Below are 23,273 nucleotides of genomic sequence, written 5' to 3' on the forward strand. Positions count from 1 at the left end.
AGATTTGTAGATTTATTACAACTATATTGTTACAATTAATTAGTAATGTCAAGACATTTGGCATTGATATCTTTCATTTATAAATTCCTGAGCTCTGGGATTCTGAATGTCATGTATTTAGTTGTATAAGCACTAAGAATTCTAAGAACTTGCTTTTATTTATTTATTTTTTACTATAAGGTATGAACTGATACCTCTCTCAGTTAAAAAGTTGTGAAAATAATTGAAATTTCTTAATATATAATGATAATTTATAAATATTAACTTTTTCTTAATATTAGCAATATATTTCTATATTTCATTATTTATAAAAGGATTTCTATAACTATAAAATTATAATCATTTAAAAATTATATATTTTTATAATGTAAAAATACATATATATTATAAAGAAAAGTAAAATAATATTCACACAAACTACCAGAAATTTGGACAAAGTTTGAACTAGAAATTGTTGTATATTTGATTTTAATCAGCTAGTGAAATTAAAAAAAAAAAACTTGAAAATGTATAAAAGCTGGAAGTTTAAAATCGCCATCATCAAATATTATATCAGTCTGCTTAGAATACTATTACAAAGTACATAGACTCGCTGGCTCTAAGAACAGACAGTTATTTCTCACAGTTCTGGAGGCTGAGAGGATATGGGGGTGGGGTGTAGAAAGGAGCATGCCCTCTAGTTTCTTTCTCCTCTTACAAGAATACTAATCCTGTCTTGGAGGCCTCATCTTCATGACCTCATCCAAACTTAATTATCGCCCAAGGGCCATAGATCCAAATACCATCACATAGGTGGTTAGGGCTTCACCATACGAATTTTGGAGCACACAAACATTCAGTGCATAACAAACAGTATTTCCATGTTATGTAGGAAGATGGGAAATCTAAAAGGAATGGTTAATAAAATAATACCTTTGTGTCCTTCATTAAACTCATTCTCATTTCAGTGGCTACATAAACAAGCAGAGGCACGAAGAGCAATGAATACTGATATTCCTGAACTTTGTGATTTAAAAGAAGAGGAAAAGAACCCAGAATGGTTGAAGGACAAAGGAAAGTAAGTTGTTTGCACCCTGGCCATGAGACTTATTGTAAATCTATGTGTATATTAGTACTTATAACATTTTCTAGATGTCTTGACATATGTGTGAATGTGATTGTTGGGAAGAAATATGCCAATTATGTAGGTAGCACCTCTGTGTTTAAAAAGTCAGATCCTATAACAGTTAAATGAGATTCTTATTTTTATTTGCTTTTGTATTTAAACGTCATGGAAATGAAAAAATATAACATCTTTTAGACTGCTTATTAAAGTCCCTTTTAAAATTACTCAGTGTTTGACATAAGTCCTTGCTAATACTTCCCTTAAAATCATGGTTCTTCAAAACTAGAATTACTTTGATTAGTCATATCAGTCTTTGAAAGCTTATCAGATTAGCTTGTTGCTGTCATGACCTAGATGGGTGGGATGGAGTGGTGGGGTAGAAGGTTCAAGAGAGAGGGGATATATATATATACACACACACACACACACACATATAGTGGATTCACTTCATTGTACAGCAGAAACTAACACAACAGTATAAAGCAGTTATCCTCTAATAAAAGATTATCAAATCCGTCTATAAATTATCATTTTATGTCTAGACAATCTTTTTATTTATTTATATGTAACTGTAAATTTTAGACAGTTATCAAAAATAATGAATTCTGGTACATTCTGTGGCAATTTGAGTTCATATTTTGAGGCAATTGTAGATATTATTTATTATATCTTATTTTGTATGTTTGTATTATTTTTCTGTTGCTGCCATAACAAACTGCCACCGACTTATTGGCTTAAAACAATACTAATCTATTATCTTATAGTTCTGGAGGCCAGGAGTCTAAAATGGGTTTTACTAGGCTAATATCAAGTATCAAGTGCAGTCCTTCTGGAGACTAGGAGAGAATCTGTTTCCTTGGTTTTCCAACCTTGAGACCACCTGCATTCCTTGGCTTATGGCCCCAAACCAGCAGTTGCATTACTCTAGCCTTTGCTTCCATAGTCACATCTCCTTTTCTGACTCTGGCTCCCCTGCTTCCCTCTTTCATTTATAAACACCCTTGTATTTATAATCCAGGGTACTCTCCTACATTAAAATTCTTAATCACATCTGCAAGGTTCTTTCTAACTAGCCATTTTAGGTATTCACAGGTTTTGGGGAGTTAGGATGTGGCTATCTGTGTTTTCCTAGTCTCATCTGTTCTCTGTTCTTTCCTGGTCTTTTCTCTTATCTAAAACACCACCAGAGATTGATCTGTGGAGTTGAGCTGGAGTTGAGTTTTTCTAAACAGAAGCCTGAGGCTCACAGGTTTGTTCCTCTTACTCCCAAGAGTAATCCCTTCTCCTCTTTCTCTTCTTTCTTCTCTCCCTACCTCTCAACCTTTTGAACCATTAAATAAATATCTGTTGATTATTTATGGTTTGTCAGGCTGTAGGGTAGGCTCTGAACTACAGAAATAGGGAGAGAGACATATACAAATACTACAACACTGTATGGAAAGTGCAATACTTAGAAAGCACATGATAAAATGAAAGTACACAAGAGGGGCACTTAACCTTAAAAGAAGGAAGGTAGTTTCAGGAAGAGCTTCCTAAAGAATATAGCACCTGAGTTCCTCTTAAAGATAGGTAGGAGTTTCAGGAGGAAGGGAGAGAAAGGTGTTCATTTTAGGCAGAGGATACAGTGTGAGCAAAAGTTGAGAGACAAGAATAGTGTGACATACAGGCCAGGAACTATGGGTAGCTTACTTTTTGATAAAACATAAATTTGAAGCTAAATAATAACACATGAACCTAGAAAAATAGGCAATGGCCTTGTATTATTCTTAAATTTTATTCTGTAAGGTGGAGGAAAATGTGTTCCAGTAACTAAGGTGGAGGTCTTGAACAATGACATTGTTGTGGAGGGGGGAAGACAAGGGCAATGTGAGAAATATTCAGGAGGTAAAATAGGGAGGACTTCTGAGTGACTGTTGAAGAGTAGAAGAGTAGTTGTGGACATCTTCTGGGTTTCTAGTTTAAAGGATTGATTATATGCCACCAACTGAATTAGAGAACACTAAAAGAGGGCCAGTTAGGAGGGAATGTAGGTAAGGTCAGTTTTGAATAGGTTGAGTTAGAGATGTCTTTTGGTCAAGCTGACAGTGTCCAGCAAGTTTGAAACCCAGAGGACAGTCCAGCCCTGTGTTATCGATTTGGAGGTCATCAGCATTTATGCAGCAGTTGATTTATAAGAGTAGATGTGGTATCTAAAAATAGGGTATAAAGGGGAGTAGTGGCCTAAGGCTAGAACCCTGTGATCCACCAGTATTTGAAGATCTGGTAAAATAAAGTAGTACACAGAAATACTCCCAGAAGCCGACGGAATAGAAACTTTTAAGAGTTTTTTTGTCTTGTTCTTCTCTAAAAGTTCTCCAGACAAGAACCACAAGGAGTGGTTCATCATTCCCTTCTCCAGGGGATCTTCCCAACCCAGGGATCGAACTGGTCTCCTGCATTGCAGGCAGATTCTTTACCATCTGAGCCACCAGGGAAGCAAGCCCTCTTTACAAATAGAAAATATTCAAAAAGATGTGCAGATGAGACAAAAGAAGTGGTTGAAATGTCCTCAAGAAGAGTGGGGAAAACTCAGTCAAGGCTGATGGTGAATGGATTATCTTGATTTTGTTATTCTTTTTCCTTTTGTTAAAACTTGTGTTCATTTTTACACTTTATAATAAAGATATGCCTTTTGAAAAAAATTTACACTGCACATCAAATGAAAGTTCCCCTTGGTTTTTACCCAGTCTGCTGGCCTTCTGCCTTCCCGGCCCCTCAGATATATCCAGTCTAAATATTTCTTTAATTGCATTTGCTTGTCTTCAAGCTGTCATTGTCATAATCACAGTTATTACGTTCATAGCTTGTGATAGATTACCAGAGCTTTGCACATACAATTTCATTAAATCCTTACTGCTGTAGTTAGCTAGGAACCACTGCTTTTGCACTCATTTAACGAATGTTTATCGTAAAGCTAGCAGCTTTACACAAACTAGCTCTTTTAATTCCTTTAACAGTATAGCTAGTTGTATATTATTATCTTTACCCCAAATTTCTGAAATATAGAAAGAGGGCTAGAGAGGTTGAGAAATTTGGCTAAAGTGGTGGTTTATAAATAAAACCAGGATTCAGTCCCACATCAGTATGATTACAAAGCTTTTGTTCCAGATAGTGTTGTATAACCCTCACAGATGAATAAAATTCTTGTTGTCCTTTTGTTCCGATTGTTTAGCCTTAGTGAAGACAGCCCAAGTGGTGTGGCTATGAATTGCTTTTCCTTGAGGCCTGAGAGTGCTGAAGTGCACACAGCTGAATGTGCTCTCCTATTGGATTGGTTACTGAGGTCTAGAAAATACTGGAAGATTAAGTTGTAATAGAGATAGAATGGGAAAGACTAGAGATCTCTTCAAGAAAATGAGAGATACCAAAGGAACTTTTCATGCAGAGACAGGCACAATAAAGGACAAAAATGGTATGGACCTAACAGAAGCAGAAGATATTAAGAAGAGGTGGCAAGAATACACAGAAGAACTATACAAAAGAGATCATGACCCAGATAATCACAACGATGTGATCACTCACCTAGAGCCAGATATCCTGGAGTGTGAAGTCAAGTGGGCGTTAGGAAGCACTACTACGAACAAAGCTAGTGGAGGTAATAGAATTCCAGTTGAGCTATTTCAAATCGTAAACGATGATGCTGTGAAAGTGCTGCACTCAGTATGCCAGCAAATTTGGAAAACTCATCAGTGGCCACCGGACTGGAAAAGGTCAGTTTTCTTTCTAATCCCAAAGAAAGGCAATGCCAAAGAATGCTGAAACTACCGCACAATTACACTCATCTCACACGCTAGCAAACTAATGCTCAAAATTCTCCATGCCAGGCTCCAACAGTACGTGCACTATGAACTTCCAGATGTTCAAGCTGGTTTTAGAAAAGGCAGAGGAACCAGGGATCAAATTGCCAACATCCACTGGATCATCAAAAAAGGAAAAAAGTTCCAGAAAAACATCTACTTCTGCTTTATTGACTATGCCAAAGCCTTTGACTGTGTGTATCACAATAAACTGTGGAAAATTCTGAAAGAGATGGAAATACCAGACTACCTGATCTGTCTCCTGAGAAATCTGTATGCAGGTCAAGAAGCAAGAGTTAGAACTAGACATGGAACAACAGACTGGTTCCAAATCGGGAAAGGAGTACATCAAGGCTGTATATTGTCACCCTGCTTATTTAACTTATATGAAGAGAAATGCTGGACTGGATGAAGCACAAGGTAGAATCAAGATTGCTGGGAGAACTATCATTAACCTCAGATATGCAGATGACACCACCCTTATGACAGAAAGTAAAGAAACTAAAGAGCCTCTTGATGAAAGTGAAAGAGGAGAGTGAAAAAGTTGGCTTAAGCTCAACATTCAGAAAACTAAGGATCCTGGCATCCGGTCCCATCACTTCACGGCAAATAGATGGAGAAACAGTGGAAACAATGTCAGACTTTATTGTTTTGGGCTTCAAAAATCACTGCAGATGGTGACTGCAGCCATGAAATTAAAAGACACTTACTCCTTGGAAGAAAAGTTATGACCAACCTAGACAGCATATTAAAAAGCAAAGACATATGAATGGCTAACAAACACATGAAAAGATGCTCAACATCACTCATTATTAGAGAAATGCAAATCAAAACCACAGTGAGGTACCACTTCACACCAGTCAGAATGTCTGCGATCCAAAAATCTGCAAGCAATAAATGCTGGAGAGGGTGTGGAGAAAAGGGAACCTTCCAACACTGTTGGTGGGAATGCAAACTAGTACAGCCACTATGGAGAACAGTGTGGAGATTCCTTAAAAAATTGCAAATAGAACTGCCTTATGACCCAGCAATCCCACTGCTGGGCATACACACCAAGGAAACCAGAATTGAAAGAGACACATGTACCCCAATGTTCATCACAGCACTGTTTATAATAGCCAGGACATGGAAACAACCTAGATGTCCATCAGCAGATGAATGGATAAGAAAGCTGTGGTACATATACACAATGGAGTATTACTCAGCCGTTAAAAAGAATACATTTGAATCAGTTCTGATGAGATGGATGAAACTGGAGCCAATTATACAGAGTGAAGTAAGCCAGAAAGAAAAACACCAATACAGTATACTAACACATATATATGGAATTTAGAAAGATGGCAATGACGACCCTGTATGCAAGACAGCAAAAAAGACAGATGTGTATAACGGACTTTTGGACTCAGAGGGAGAGGGAGAGGGTGGGATGATTTGGGAGAATGGCATTGAAACATGTATACTATCATGTAAGAATCGAATCGCCAGTCTATGTCCGATGCAGGATACAGCATGCTTGGGGCTGGTGCACGGTGATGACCCAGAGAGATGTTATGGGGAGGGAGGTGGGAGGGGGGTTCATGTTTGGGAACGCACGTACACCCGTGGTGGATTCATGTCAATGTATGGCAAAACCAATACAGTATTGTAAAGTAAAATAAAGTAAAAAAAAAAAGAGAGACAGTACTTTGTCTAGTCAAAGCTGTGGTTGTTCCAGTAGTCGTGTATGGATGTGAGAGTTGGAATATAAAGAAAGCTGATTGCCGAAGAATTGATGCTTTTGAACTGTGGTGTTGGGGAAGACTCTTGAGAGTCCCTTAGACTGTACCAGTCCATCCTAAAGGGAATCAGTCTTGAATATTCATTGGAAGGACTGATGCTAGAGCTGAAACTCCAATACTTTGGCCACCTGCTGTGAAGATCTGACTGATTTGAAAAGACCCTGATGCTGGGAAAGATTGAAGGCAGGAGGAGAAGGGGACGACAGAGGATGAGCTGGTTGGATGGCATCACTGACTCAATGGACGTGAGTTTGAGTAAACTCCGGGAGTTGGTGATGGACAGGGAAGCCTGGCGTGCTGCAATTCATGGGGTTGCAAAGAGTCAGACAGGACTGAGCGACTAAACTGAACTGAACTGACTTTCTGAGGTGGAAGGAAAGAAAGTGAAGACAAACGTGAAACTAGATAAGTTTCTGACGAAAATTGCTTAGTGGGCACTATTGAGGTCTCTACTAGGTTAGAGAGCATGAATTCACGGAGATGTTATTCAGGACAGCTATATGATTTATCTTCTAAATAGTGTTTAGTGTTTCAGATTTAAGAGTCGATCATTGAGCCAAGATTGGAATTTTGATGGACAAGTACAACAGAAGATTAGTAAGTAGTACAAAGGACCAGATTGGAAAAATAGCTTAGATATCTAGCTATGACGTCTAGGCTGGGGGACTTCCCAGGCAATCCAGTGGTTAAGACTCTGCGCTTCCAATGCACGAGGCCTGGGTTTGATCCCTGGCCAGGAACTAAGATCCCACATGCTGTGCGGCATGGCCAAAAAAATAAAAAATAATCTATTTTTAAAAAATAGAAATCTAGGCTGGGTTAGAAAGGAAGAGGTGCCATAGTGACCCAGTGGACTAAGGAAAATGGAGCAGTTAGTTAAGACATTAGAGGACACTATAAGGTTGAAGATTGATGAGGGGATAGTTTGCAGGATAGAACGTTCTAGTCAGTGACTGGGATTCCAGAGTTTGATACCACTGAAGTAGTGCAGATCAGGTGATGACAAGTCCAGGAGGTGGTCCTGGAGTGGGTAGCAAAAGAGAAGGAAAGGTCATTTGAGTTAAGGTTGTTATTATTTACCCAGTGAGTTGTGTCTGACTGCAATCCCATGGACTGCAGCATGCCAGGCTCCTCTGTCTTCCATCTCCCAGAGTTTGCTCAAATTCATGTCATTGAACTGGTGATGCTATCCAACCATCTCATCCTCTGTCACCCCTTCTTCTCTTACCCTCAGTCTTTCCTAGCATCAGGGTCTTTTCCAGTGAGTCAGCTCTTCACGTCAGGTAGCCCAAGTATTGGAACTCCAGCTTCAGCAGAAGTTCTTCCAATGAATACTCAGGGTTGATCTCCTTTAGCATTGACTGATTTGATCTCCCTGGAGCCCAAGGGACTATAAAGAGTCTTCTCCAGCACCACAATTCAAAGCATCGATTCTTCAGTGATCAGCCTTCTTTATGGCACAACTCTCACATTGGTACATGACTACCAGAAAAACCATAACTTTGACTAGATGGACCTTTGTTGGCAAGGTAATGTCTCTGCTGTTTAATATGCTGTCTAGGTTTGTCACAGCTCTCCTTCCTTTTGTCCTTTCCTTAAAAGGAGCAAGCATCTTTTAATTTCATGGATGCAATAATTGTCCACAGTGATTTTGGAGCCCGAGAAAATAAAGTCGGTCACTGTTTTCCTTTTTTTCCCCTTCTATTTGCTGTGAAGTGATGGAACTTGTACATCTGGAATTTCTTGGTTCATATCCTGCTGACGCCTAGCTTGAAGGATTTTGAGCATTACCTTGCTAGGATATGAAATGAGTGCAACTGTATGGTAGTTTGAACATTCTTTGGCATTGCCCTTCTTTGAGATTGAAATGAAAACTGACCTTTTCCAGTCTTGTAGCCACTGCTGAGTTTTCCAAATTTGCTGGCATATTGAGTGCAGCACTTTAACAGCATCATCTTTTAGGATTTGAAATAGCTCAACAGGATTTCCATCACCTCCACTAGCTTTGTTCATAGTAATGCTTTCTACAGTGCACTTGACCTTATACTCCAGGATGTCTGGCTCTATCTAGGTGAGTGACCAGACCACACCATTGTGGTTACCTGGGTCATTAAGATCTTTTTTGTATATTTATTGTGTATTCTTGCCACCTTGAGTTAAGGAGTCCCAGGTATTTCAGGGCTAAACTGAGAAGTGGGTCATATACCTAAACTTTAGAATCCCCTGGAATTATGGCATGAATTGGGTTGGAAACAGATGCTGGGAGCCAGGTATCAAAGACTTCAATGAATAAGAGAAGAATGATTTTTAAAAGCCAGTTAGATGACAGTGGCCAGAGGTTATAGGGTAAAGATGTCAGAGTCCTGAAGGATGATGATTTTTTTTTTCATTAAGGGAGAATTATAGCTTGGAACTTGGGAGAAGGAATCTGGAGAATGCCTGTGGTCCTAGCCCCTCCCGTGATGTGGGGAGGGAATCCTCCGTAGAGAAGGTGGTAGAGATAGCTCTGCCCTCCAGGCAGAGCCAAATGTACTTTAAGAATATATATGGAATTTAGAAAGATGGCAATGACGACCCTGTATGCAAGACAGGAAAAAGACGCAGCTGTCTATAACGGACTTTTGGACTCAGAGGGAGAGGGAGAGGGTGGGATGATATGGGAGAATGGCATTCTATCATGTATACTATCATGTAAGAATTGAATCGCTAGTCTATGTCTGACGCAGGATACAGCATGCTTGGGGCTGGTGCATGGGGATGACCCACAGAGATGTTATGGGGAGGGAGGTGGGAGGGGGGTTCATGTTTGGGAACACATGTAAGAATTAAAGATTTTAAAATTAAAAAAAATAAAAAAATAAAAAAAAAAAAGAAGCATTGTGTGGAAAAATTGAGGATTAAGAAACGATGGGGGTGGGAGTTGGAGTCAGTTATGCTAGAATCACAAGAAAGTGTAAAGGAATAGAGGGGGATGACAACAGGAAAAACCAGCAAATGTGAACTTTCATGTGAGGGCTAGAAGCAGCTGCTTTTTGATCAGTGCCCGAAGATGACAGGTTGTTGGACATAGTTAGAAAGTCATTTGGCACAATGTGTTGTGGTGCTGGGCCTGGCTAAATGGTCCTAGACAGTGTTTAGTCTGGTTTTATTTCTTTTTTTATAGATAAATTTATTTATGTATTTATGTTTTGGCTATGCTGGGTCTCCACTGCTGCATGGGCTTTCTCTAGTTGCAGTGTGCAGGTTACTCTCTAGTTGCGATGTTCAGGCTTCTCATAGCGGTGGCATCTCTTGCTGTGGAGTGTGAGCTCTAGGGCACGTGGCTCCAGTAGTTGCAGCTCATGGGCTCTAGAACACGGGCTCAGTAGTGGTGACATAGGCTTAGTTGCTCCACAGCATGTGGGATCTTCCCAGATCAGGGATCAAACCTGTGTCTCCTTCATTGGCAGGAGGATTCTTTACCACTGAGCTACCAGGTAAGCCCTGGTTTTATTTCTGATATATCAGTGATGGGATTTTGATTTGAATGGAAAGGACAGATAAGATCATTGAGCTAGTGTTGGAATTTTGCTCACAGGTACAGCAAAAGAAGTGTATGTGCATATGACAGCTGGCAGAAGCATTGAATTGGTATCAACCTAGTGCAAAAAGTGTACCTGATTGTGGTGAAATGTGACTGGTAAATTACAATCACCTTAGTCTCTGTTGGTTTTTTGTGCCAGTTAGGATGTAGGTAAAGATGGCCAAGTCCCAAAGGAAGCATTACTATGAACAAAGCTAGTAGAGGTGATGGAATTCCAGCTGAGCTATTTAAAATCCTAAAAGATGATGCTGTAAAGTGCTGCCTACAGTTAGGTACAAAGAGTAGCAAAATAGGAGAGTTAAAAATGAGGAGAGATGGAAGAAAACTTACTAACTAGTGACATCCAGAGAAACAAAGTACAGCTAATCATAGCGCCAAGTATGAACAGATAAAAGGAAAGGTAGTAATTATTAGAGAGAAATGTATCCTCTTTAGCCATGTACCACAGTACAGAATATAGAAACAGACGTAATAGACGCCATTCAGAAGCAGTGTTGAATTTAAGACAAAGGATGAAATGCGTTCATCTCCAGAGGCTTTGTTTCATGTTAGCCTTCTATATTTACACAGGCATAAACAGTCCAACTGTCCTTTATTGTGTTTAAACTTACGGGACACTTGTTCACAGAAGGGTAGAAGTGGACAAGCCTTCCAAAAGAACAGTCATTTGAGAAAACTCTTCACGGGATTGTATCTACTCAAAAGAGACTCTTTGGAGTCTACTCTTTCTCAAAAGACAAAAAGCCATAGAATGTTTTCATTTTTCTCTACCTAGTCTTTTACTGCCAATCTTTAGTTTTAAATGCCAAATCTACATTTCAGGAAAATAAATCAACTAAGGTAATTTTATTTGTTCATGAAAACATTTTACCTTTTGCAATTAACATTGTACCACATAGCTTTTTACTGAGAACATTTCACATAAAACAGTCTCTGTGCTCTAATTTAGATGTTCACATGGCGTGTTGTTATTTAATGGCCTTACATGACTCAGAATCTGTGAATAACTACCCTTCCAGACACTTTTAGTCGTGTAAGGTTAGCTCGATCATTGTTTTATCCCACCTGTGTTCCTCTGTACTTGAGTTTCAGCATGAGTTTTTTTGGACTGTCTTAACCACAGACTGAAAGTTTCTTCTTCTCATGACACAGGACTACTTGAATCCCATTTGCATACCTCACTCTGTACAGCAAATTATAATGTTAGATAGGAGGAAACTAACTATATGTAATTCTGCAATCTAGTAGCACCCAGCAGCATATTATTGTCATGACATAAAATTACCTATACTAGTTCTAGTGTCTGAATTTTCTTTTTTTTTTCTCTTGGCGTAAGTGCCAGCATTAATAACCTGCCTAATCCTCCAGTTTTAAGACTGAGGCTGCAAATTGCTTTTACTTTTTCTCTTGCCACCCAGGTTAATTCTGCTTCTGAGCCCCAGGATTGTGTGTAGGAACCTGCCATTTGCTCACTGACTCACCTAGTGCCAACTTGTGCCAGTCTGAATCCCTGTTTGCTTGCCATTTGTGAATTTTCTGTAGCTGGACTCTGTCTGCCTGTCTGGATATCCTTTTACGTCATGTTGAACTTTTTGATGCTGATTGTTAACCACCTGTTACGAACTTCTCCCAACACAGGATATGGTTCTGCTTGCCAGATTGAATTTCTTTCTGGTACTTTGGTTTGGATCCATGCCCTGGCAAGAACTGTGAAGAATTAGCTTACCACAGTTTCACAGATGCTGGCAGAAGTCAGGAGACTCTTAAGTCAAACACGAAGGACTTTACTATTCAAGGCTTGTCACATAGTATGACCTTCATCTGAAATCCCATAGGGCCAGTGCAGAAGTGGACCCAAGTGGATGCTGTACACAAAGTAGGTTTGTACCAGAGCTGAGAAGGCCAAGCTTAAGGAACGCAATTTTTTACAAGAGTATTATAAGCAAACCTGTCCAATTTTTGCCTCACAGGGTGATAATATCTTTAATATACTGAACAGCAAACAAATATATTATTTGCTTCAGAGAGAGACCATGTCTCTGTCATCCAAGGATGTCTACTATACAAATATCTATGAAAAGAGGGTCCCAAGCAAAAGCCCTCAGTGCATCTGTTGACATGACATGCAGGAACATGGAAGACCCGTGGAGAATTGTCTCCCAGGATCCTCTTGGATCTGCCTGCTTTCAGATCAGATCTGCCAAATCTGCCTTGCTCTGCTGCATTTTTTACAAGTCTGTCTGTCTGTAGAGATAAGATAGTTTTCTTACACTGTCTTTTGTCTGACTTGAAGTTTAGAATCCATATTCTAAAATAACTTCTTTGACATAATTATGATTTTGTTTGTTGATTGATTGTATGCATTTTACAACCCAGAATATTCAGTTGCAGTGCAGTCACCATTATGGCCTAACTTGTCATTTTATTTAGTTGTGCAGCATCCTTTTCCTCCTTACATCCTGAGTGCTAAATTGTACTGGTTGATGTTCTTTCACTAAGGTGTAGTAATACTCAGTTTTAGAAGCTCTTGAAATACCAAGAATGTTTTCTACCCACATAAAATGTTGAAAGAAACATTTCATCAAATCTTTTGAGGAGTAGGTGCTGTTAGAGTTCTTCCTGTCTTCTGTTGGAGTATGTGTTACTCCTGGCCTCCACTGCTGTTTCTAAGCCTCACTGCTTTTGATTTCTCTTGAACTTCTTTTTCTGTCTCTTTCTTTACTTCTCTCCAAATTGCTTCTTTCTAATCACTTCTGCTTGTTATGGCTGCTCTTATGTTCAACTGTTGCTCAAAATGTTTGGCCTTTCTGGCTATTGCAAATCATGATGTTTCTTTGCAGTGGAAACCAATCAATCTTTGTAAAAATAACGGTAGTGTTTGCAGTTGTCCACATCTCTTCTGTTTTTCTGTACAGGAAGTACCATAAGGACTCAGTATGTTTTCAGTGAGTATTTTTGCATGATTCTTTTCACTGTCATTGCTTTATTTGGAGCCATCAGGTGAGACTTACTGGTTATTAGCTTTTGTGTTTAAATTTGTTGTTCACATGCTACTGCCCCTAAGACTGAGGTTTATTTTTTTCCCCCTTTCCTTTTGAAATTCAGCTATTTCTGAGTTCAGGAAAAATTCTGAAAGTCATAAAGCAAATTATACTTTGTTGAATGTTTGTACTAGTGTTAAACTTTTAGGAATATAATGTTCATTGCATTTATAGTTTAATATATATGCAAACATAGAATATGTTTAATATTTCATATTTCTTCCTATTAAACCTCCTACAGTGGTTCTTTTTAAAAAATTTTTATTGGCATATAGATGTTTAGAGTGTTGTGTTAGTTTGAGATGTACAGCAAAGTGAATCAGTTATACATATACATATATCCGCTCTTTTTTAGATTCTTTCCCCATATAGGTCATTACAGAGTATTGAGTAGAGTTCCTTGTGCTGTACAGTAGGTTCTTATTGTCACGCGAGTGTATGTTCCTCGGTTCTTTGTCTCGTCACAACAAAGATTTGGAGTGACGGACATTAAAGCCCCCTCGGCGTGTCACAGCTCTCTGGTCTTGGATAGACCGTGGTATAGCTCTCAGGTCTCAAATGGACCGTGTTATAGCTCTTAGACAAATCGGTGTTACAGCTCTATTTTATTTAGGAGATAGCAGGAAAATCCATCTTCTGAGGCGTGAGGGCACCTCGATCTAAAGACACGACGAGAAGAGCGCCCCAGCGCGCGGGAGAGAGAGCGAGAGAGAGCTAGCTTTGGCTCCTCTATTTATATGTTTATCTCTCCCTGGGCTTGTCCTGTGTAAATTGGGCCAGTCAGGAGTGTTGTTTGTTTTACCAGAGGTCCTCACTCCGGTCCTCCTCCTCCTCGGACCTTCTTTTGTTTCATTTTCACAGGCTTTCCCTTCCTTGTCAGTAGCCACCGCCATTTTGGACTCCTTTTCCCTGTTCTACCTACCTAACATTATTATTTTTTTATATAGTAGTATACTTTCTATTTTCCTTATGTTTATGTATTTTTCAAAATACATGAAAAACAGAAAAGAAATTACATTTTAAATAAATCCTTTAACTATGTATATATCTTTATTGAAGAGAATTTTGGGAGATTTGAACTGAATTTATTAGAATTCATTCATTTATTTATTTATTAGAATGCTTTCATTTCCAAGTAACTGAGAAACCCAATTTAAACTGCTTAAAGGATGTTTAAAGGATGGCTCGTGGGTAAAGAATCTGCCTGTAATACAGGAAACACAGAAGATGTGGGTTCAGTCCCTGGGTCAGGAAGATCCCCTGGAGGAGGAAATGGCAACCCACCCCAGCATTCTTGCCTGGAAAATTTCTTGGACAGAGGAGCTTGATGGGCTACAGTCCACAGGGTCACAAAGAGTCAGACACGACTGAACATGCACAGGCATAAGCAATATTTAAAGGAATTTATTTGCTTACATCGGAGAAGTCAATGGCAACCCAATCCAGTACTCTTGCCTTGAAAATCCCATGGACGGAGGAGCCTGGTAGGCTGCAGTCCAGAGGGTCGCGAAGAGTCAGACACAACTGAGCGACTTCACTTTCACTTTTCACTTTCCTGCATTGGAGAAGGAAATGGCAACCCACCCGAGTGTTCTTGCCTGGAGAATCCCAGGGATGTAGGAGCCTGGTGGGCTGCCGTCTATTGGGTGGCACAGAGTCGAACACGACTGAGGCGACTTAGCAGCAACAGCATTTGCTTACATAACTAAAAAACTAAGGGTGTGTTACTTGTTGGTTAAAGGTTGATCCAACAGCTTAACTGTATCACTAAGAACTCAGGTTTCCTTCTGCCTTATTCTTTTCGTAATTCCATAGTATTAGCTTTATTCTAGTGCTGGCTCCTCCCACAGTTTCAAAACCGACAGCAACAATTTTCCCTTGTGTGCTTTCTACATTTGTATCCAGCAGGGGGCGTTTTCCCAATTTTTCGCTCTCCTACTTTGGTAATATAAAATCACAGGCTTCATTCTGAAAACACAGTTTAGGTAAAAAATCCATCCCTGTGTCAATCATTGTAGCAAGGAGGATGGAAATATGTTTACTGGTTTAAGTTACTAATTAACTGCCCTTGGAGGTGGAGGTGAGGCCAGTCCCGTTCAGATTATATGCTGATGTTTGGAGGATAGGTACATCAGTGCCATGTCCAGTGTATGATTCAAGGAAGGAAAGAGAGGTCAGCCGTCCATCCCCTCTGCCAGATATAATTAGATAGTTTTTCTGTGTTTCTGTTTCAGTCTTACAGTGTTTTTCTTTATGTTTTTGTCACATTAGCAGATTGTTTGCAACAGAAAACTATTTGGCAGCTATTAATGCATACAACTTAGCCATAAGACTAAATAATAAGATTCCACTACTGTATTTGAATCGGGCTGCTTGCCACCTAAAACTGAAAAATTTACACAAGGCCATCGAAGATTCTTCTAAGGTATGTGTATCTATTTATATATATTGCTTTAAAATTGTTCTTCTCCCATGATTGATTGAAATGATGGCTTTATCTTTTGTCGGGTAGATTTAAATAATTGAGATGCAATGATTTTAAGAATCTTCTTGCTTATTACATATTTTTACTGAAAAAAAATTTTTTTATGGAAAAGTTACTGGTGTAGTTTGAGACTTCAAGTTAGATTAGAGATACCTTATCAGTTGCCTTAGTGTCTCAGTTGAAGTTCAAAAGGAAATTAGTAAATGGTAGTCAGTTTGTACCCACCTTTTTTCTTAATAAAGTTTTGGAGACAATGGGAGACAGAAAGAGACTTGATGTAACTACAGCTTGCACAATAGAAGGATATCTCCATAATCATTTTTACATTTTCAGAGTAATTTAGTATATCCTAATTTCCATTGTGAATAGCATGTTGTTATCTTAAACTTCTAGTTTTTTCTTCTTTTTTTCCATATCAAAGTAACATTTTAAGGGAAACTCACATGCAAAATCTGTTATGTGTTTTCTTGAGATTGAGACTATGAAGGGAAACAATTAAGTCCTCATACTTCAATCTCATTAAGTTATTGAAGATTTGACAATATTTTCATGATCCAGTTTTCATTTTACTAGCACAGTTTCATGTACAAATATTTATTGAATGACTAAATAAACTGAATCACCAAATTTGAATGTAAAAGCATTACACATAGTATGTTTATTATTGGAATTAATAACATTAACTAAATTAATGCTATTTCACCGTCTCTGCTAGTAAAGGTAAAGCTGTAAAGGTTCCAAATGATAAACCAAAACCTAAGTCTGGGGGTAAGGGAATGAATCTCATATAGGAACAGTCAAACAAGTCCTAAAATTGTTCGACATAAATGTATGTATTTCATAAATTCCTGTCCAGTTAAGCCAAAATTTTAGGTGGGTGAGGGCCTGAGGCTTGTTTTAAGGTTGAATTTTATCCTGTCTTTGCTCAAGCTTAAATTGGGAAATTATGTTTTTCCCTATTTTTTTCTGTAAGGCCCTAGAAATATTGACACCTCCTGTTGCAGACAATGCTAATGCAAGAATGAAGGCACACATACGTCGTGGAACAGCATTCTGTCAACTGGAATTGTATGTAGAAGGTAAGAGATGAAATGTTTTAAGTTCCAGGTTATACTCTGAAAAAAAAGTCATTGCCATTATTCAGATGACTCCATTATTTTATACTTTCAGCATTTAATTTATTTCTTTGTAATTTATCTGGCAAAAGATGACTTGAAATATTTTAAAAAATCGTTGTAGAAGGGATTTAATGAAATTTATAAATATCTCCCTAGGTCTAGGGAGATGCTGTAATATCAGACAACTTTTTGTGGAAAAAATGTGTGATAAAGGATATAAATGAATCATTTAAGAAATAATGGAAAATTTAAAGTTAGCTTCTTTGGTCAGACACACAGATAGCACATATATACATATGCACGCTCAGTTGTGTCTAACTCTCTGTGACCCCATGGACTGTAGCCCGCCAGGCTCCTCTGTCCATGAAATTTTCCAGGCAAGAATATTGGAGTGATTTGCCATTTCCTACTCTAGGACATACATACATACATACATGCCTAAGCTCAGAAACAATTGATGTAACACAGTGCATGATCAATTGCTTATTTTTGTGAGAATGTACTAAGGTTTTTAATTCAGTCGCATGTATGTAGAAGCCATATTTATTTGATTTTTAGTGTTTTAACTTCGTTTTTCATTTTTAATGTACTTAAGAACTGTTTGCAGTTATTCATGTTGTCCCAGAGTTTTATCTTCAATGCTCTTCTCATACCCCCTCAGCCAGGTACTCTTCATTTAAGACCTGAAGGCCTAATTCCTGATAATGTCTTGCCAGGAAATGGGCTCTAGCTTATAAAGTTTTCTATTTCTGACTTGTTTGTAAGCTTGTTTCTGTCATTTTTAGATTTTTCTAACCAAAGCATCCAAGTTAGGTTTATGTGCCTATCCTTTCTTTGAGTCATACCCAGCTTCAATGAGGATAAAAATTATTAAGACAGGAATGAAACACTGTAAGCATCCTTTAGGAATTACAGCATCATAGACTTTTCTGAACTTAAAGACTTTATTGAACCTTCATTTTAAAGATGAGAAAATGGAGGCTTGGAGACATTAAGTGATTTGCCTGAAGTGGCATGTCAAATCCATAGCACCTGGAACTCAAGTTTCCTTGGTGGTTGGTGGTTTAGTCCCTAATTTGTGTCCAACTCTTGTGACCACATGGACTGTAGCCCACCAGGTTCCTCTGTCTGTGGGATTTCCCAGACAAAAATACTGGAATAAGTTGCCATTTCCTTCTCTAGGGGATTTTCCCAACCCAGGGATCGAACCTGTGTCTCACGCATTGCAGGAGGATTCTTTACCACTGAGCCACCAGAGTTATTCACAAAGAAATTCTTCCCACTGTTTTTTTGGTAAAGATTTAGATTCAGTAATATATTTTTAACATCCAATCTACAATGCTTTCCTTTTTAACCAGTTTTTCACAAAGAAATTTTATAGATAGGATAACTACAAAAAAAAAAAAGCACAAACTGTAGTCTGTGAGTTATATAAAGTATGGAATAAGTCTACCAAAATTCATTTTTAGGATCTAGAATTTTGAAATAAGACATTAATTACTTTTTAATTGAGGTGATAAAAATGTCCTTTTGATATATGAGTTTTGAGTCTGTTCATGCTTTAATGAGTTTAAGCTGTTAGCCTATTTGTATTTCAGTTTAAAATTACTGTTTCTTACTGAATCTTGGTTAAAATCATTGTAATTATTTCTGAAATTACTTAAAAATTTCTTTAGTCTAGACATGTATGTGAAAATGGGAATCTGATCAAAACCTATTATGCTGAACCATGGATTTAATGATTTTTTTTTATTTTTAAAAAATGTTGTCTAGATAACACAGGTACTTAGAAAATATTTTATTGATCATCATTGCTATATAAATATAGGCCTACAGGATTATGAAGCTGCTCTTAAGATTGATCCATCCAACAAAATCGTACAAAATGATGCTGAGAAGATTCGGAATATAATTCAAGGAACAGAACTAGAATCTAAATGACTACAAGAAGCAACTAGGTATTGTTCTAAGTTTAACAAAACAACTAGAGGCATTAGAAATCTGTGCATATTATGGCTGATTATACAGAATCTCTTTGTCTTTAGTTCCATAGAGGGCAGAATATTATAAATCTGTAGAAAATGAAATTTTGATTTGAATGGTTTTTGAATAAGTAAGTCAAAATAAGAATAATTATTTAAATTATTTGTTTCATATTACTACAGGATTTTTTTTGTTACTGAATTCAGCTTTCCCTTATAACTAACTATATATTTGTTGATGTGATTACTAGGACACTTATTGATTCATTTTTAACAAGAAGTTTAAAATAAAAGATTGTGTTTATAAAATATTTTTATTTGTATTAACTACTCAGTTTAATTGTCTGAATGCTTGGCCTTGGTATAATCAATATTGATGTTTCCACTTAGTTTCTAAATGCACAGAACCTTCTTTTAAAAAAATACTGCTCCACCACCTGTTGTTTTAGGTTAGACCAGTTTACCTTAGTATTACTAAAACAACTTTTTGGAAAACCTTATCTTCAGCTGCAGGGAGTGTAGCCAAAGCATGGATCATATTTTATAATACTATCTGATGATGATGACTTTTCTAGTAAGACTGTTTTCTAGTACTGTCAAGTATACCAGGAAAAAAAAATAAGACAGCAAAGGGTGGAAATGTTAACTTAGAATGTTGTGATACTGGCACTGGATTGCACCACCAGTTGTGTTGTATCACTGTGATGGTGCAAGCATTAAGCAAAACCAGCACAGCTTCCCTTTTGCATATAACAGTTGTCACAATTCTCTGTGATTATATTTAGGGGTTTTTTAAGGAAAACCACAAAATTTTTAGGAATAAGTTTTACAGTATTTGGTCATCAGATGTCATTCAAGTGGATCATAAAACAGCCTTTTTAAAAAAAAAAAAAAAGATGTAATACTTTTTTGAATATGTAAGAGCATCCTAGTTCAGCAACCTTGAAACTTTTACTTCTATAAAGCAACTCTTGATAACTTCAGTAGCAGTCCTGCCCAGTTATCAGAACTTCTGGTGACATAGGATTGCTTTTTGTTACAATCAGCCCTGGTTTGTTTTTATTTTTAAAAATAAATGTAACCAAAGTAAAGGTGGTTATCTGGGAAATGGCGTCACCGTAGACCCAGAGATGGAAGCCTCATGTTAACAGTGGCAGAGATAACCCATCAACTTAGGTCCCAGAATGACTTTGCAGATCAGATCTACTTACCCATCCTGAACCAGTTGTCTGTTATGTGGGAGAAAAATGAACTTTTATCTTAAGTATGAAAAAACAAAAAAGGTGGTTCTTCTGTATATCATGTTCCAGTTTGCAATTCAGAATACTTTAACCAACCTAGTCTTTTCTCAGGCTCTTGCTATTGCAGGAAAAACGGGGCACGAGAGGATGGTCACATCCCGGGTCTCAATGAATCCCAGGGACAGGCCATCAGGTGAGGTTGGTTGGCTTTGGGCAGGAAAGAATTCAAAAGCGAGTCATAGTAAAGTGAAAGCAGGTTTATTTAGAGATACACATTCCATAGACAGAATACAGGCCATCTCAGAAGGTAAGCGCTGTGCCCGGGTGTGGGAGTAGTTAGTTTTATGGGCTGGGTAGTTTCATAGGCCTACCGAGTGGGAGAATTATTCCTGCTATCTTGGAGAAAGGGCAGAGATTTCCAGCAATTGGGCCACACACGGCCACTTGTTGGCCTTTTCCGGTCTGCCTGGGAACTGTCACGGCACTTGTGGCTGTGTCATTTAGTTAGTGTATTAGAATGAGCATGTAATGAGGCTTAGGGGCTGCTGGTAGTCAAAAACCTTCCATCATCTTAGACCTACTTGGTTCTAACCAGTTTTTTCTCTATCCTCAATGACTGTGGCATTCTTTTAAAGGTTGTGCCCTGTTCCCTTCCCTCCTGTCTCATTCCTATTACATCCCAATCAGAAACAAAAACCTGGGCCCAATAGTTAGCCTAAGCACAAAGGATCTATTTTTGGAGGAGGTAGAAGGGAGTTTTAAGTAGTTAGTTATTATTTTTGACCCTATCCTATAAGACTTGGTTTAAAAGCAATAGATACTCATTTGTATTCATGAACTACTTGACCTTTTTTGAGCAAATCTTCTGTTAAGGGACTTTTGTCTTAGACTGAAGTACTGATAGAGTTAAATTAGAGATATGCACATTCCCATTTGATTTATGACAAAAGCATGCTTCCCAAATAGAGTTATCATCAAAACTTAGAGTAAAAGATTGTTAAAAGGAAAAATTATTATGGTAGTCCTTAGACATGACCAAGTCAAACAAGGAAAGATTTATTACTTGCAGCAAGTAAGGAGAACACTGGGGACTTTCCCCCAAGCTCCAAAATTGGGGAAGTTTTAAGCTAAAGGTGCATCCATATTCGTGAAACAGCTTGAGCAAAGAATTCTTGGAGTTGGCAAAGTAAACAGAGTTCCAAGCTGTAGTTGATTGAAGTTAGGAGTGTCAGAAAAGGTCCAATATCATCATCCCTTAGCTTCCAGTAGATCTGGTGTTTGAGCCCTGGTTGTTGTTCAGTTGCTAAGTCATGGCTGACTCTATATGACCCCATGGACTGCAGCACACCAGGCTCCCCTTTCCTTCACTATCTCCCAGAGTTTGCTCAAATTCATGTCCATTGAGTCAGTGATGAGCATTAACCATCTCATCTTCTGCCGTCCACTTCTCTTCCTGCCTTCAATCTTTCCCAGCATCAGAGTCTTTTTCAGTGAGTCAGCTCTTTGCATCAGGTGGCCAGAGTATTGGAGCTTCAGCATTAGTCCGTCCAATTGATCTCCTTTAGGATTGATTGGTTTGACATCCTTGCTGGCCAAGGGACACTCGAGTCTTTTCAGCACTACAGTTCGAAAGCATCAATTCTTCAGAGCTCAGCCTTCTTTATGGTCCAACTCTGAGTCCTGGAGGGGGGTTAAATTCTTCAAAACAACTCAAGAAACTGCTTCAGGCTAATCTTTACTACCGAAAGAAAGAAAATGAAGTCGCTCAGTCATGTCCAATTCTTTGTGACCCCATGGACTATAGCCTACCACAATCCTCCATCCATGGGATTTTCCAGGCAAGAGTATTGGAATGGGTTGCCATTTCCTTCTCCAGAGGATCTTCCCAACCCAGGGATCAAACCTGGGCCTCCCACATGGTAGGCAGACGCTTTACCATCTGAGCCACCAGGAAAGTTACCAATGAAGCAGACTTGGAAGTCTTTATTATCTGATTTGTTATCTTTGCTGTTGTTCCTTGCCTGATAAGAGTCCTTTGCTCTTTTGTTCCCATAAGATCATTGTTATGGTCAAGCATTGTGACCAGGCTTAGACCACAAAATGGTTTAGGCCTCAAATGACTTCTCTTTTGTCAAAAACTGTATCTGGTTTTTTTCTCCAGGGACCCCCTACCCCATCTGCTTACACAAGGATGAGGCCTAATTAAAAAACTGGCTCAGAGGAGCCTGTTGAGAGTTTCGTCAAGGAAAGAACACTTGGCATTGGTAAGCCAGGTTTTTTCCAACACACCTCATGTATTTGGAGAATAAAGGGAAAGGACTTTTGCATATACTATCTGGGAGAAAAAGTTGGTATGTGGTCTAAGAATCCTGAAAACAAGGGTGTGTTTCATTATGTTACTAAATTGATCTGCCTTAGTCTCACTCTCAAAGACCCCAGAGCACCCTCAAGACTGACCCATCTGCAAGGATCAGAGTCATATTAACCAGGCTCAGGAGAGTAAGTAAAACAGATTACATACTTATTACTAATGCAATAATCAGAAATTGACTGAGGATGTTCATGGTCATGGTAGGTTAAATGAAAATTCATTTCTCTTTATAAGCCGATTTGATATGGTAAATCATAAATTTGCTTGACAGACGTGGACTCAGAACAAGGATAATTAGTTTAATGAATGGACTGTTTCATGGCATCATGCATCCAGTTCTACATAACAAGCTTCCTTTTTCCTAAAATGTTTAGGCTAATTCCCTTTGTTTACAAGCCTTAAGACATACTTCATTATAACTAACTCTCTTGTACTAACAATAAAACCAGGTTAACTCTTCAGGTCACGACAAGGTTACCAGTATCATCTCTTTGAGATGTGATTTGCCTTTTTTTTTTTCTTTTTTAAATGAAAGAACATTAATAGAGGAATTTATTTAGTTGATATTGTAATTCCCCCTTATAAAATGTTTAAAAGGTATATGATTCCTAAGGCCATCTCTCTTCTTAAGACACTCTCTTCAGGGAACTACTTTTTTTTTAAGGCGCTACTTTTGACAGTACTTAGAACACACTTCATTTTAGCCTTTGTATGACCTAGATAAGCATGGTTT

The 23,273-nt window shown here is 38.2% G+C and overlaps 1 protein-coding gene across 1 annotated transcript in view; it reads left to right on the forward strand.

Moving 5' to 3' along the window:
• Positions 1–18,887, forward strand: part of DNAAF4 (dynein axonemal assembly factor 4) — a 66,890-nt gene extending 48,003 nt beyond the window's left edge. The window contains exons 6-9 of the mRNA XM_052647122.1: positions 948–1,057; positions 15,615–15,768; positions 16,802–16,907; positions 18,775–18,887. Of these exons, the coding sequence (XP_052503082.1) occupies positions 948–1,057; positions 15,615–15,768; positions 16,802–16,907; positions 18,775–18,887 (483 nt within the window). The remainder of the gene's footprint in view (positions 1–947; positions 1,058–15,614; positions 15,769–16,801; positions 16,908–18,774) is intronic.
• The last annotated feature ends 4,386 nt before the right edge of the window (positions 18,888–23,273 follow it).

Source organism: Budorcas taxicolor, chromosome 10, assembly GCF_023091745.1.
Source record: "Budorcas taxicolor isolate Tak-1 chromosome 10, Takin1.1, whole genome shotgun sequence".
Taxonomy (NCBI): Eukaryota; Metazoa; Chordata; class Mammalia; order Artiodactyla; family Bovidae; genus Budorcas; species Budorcas taxicolor.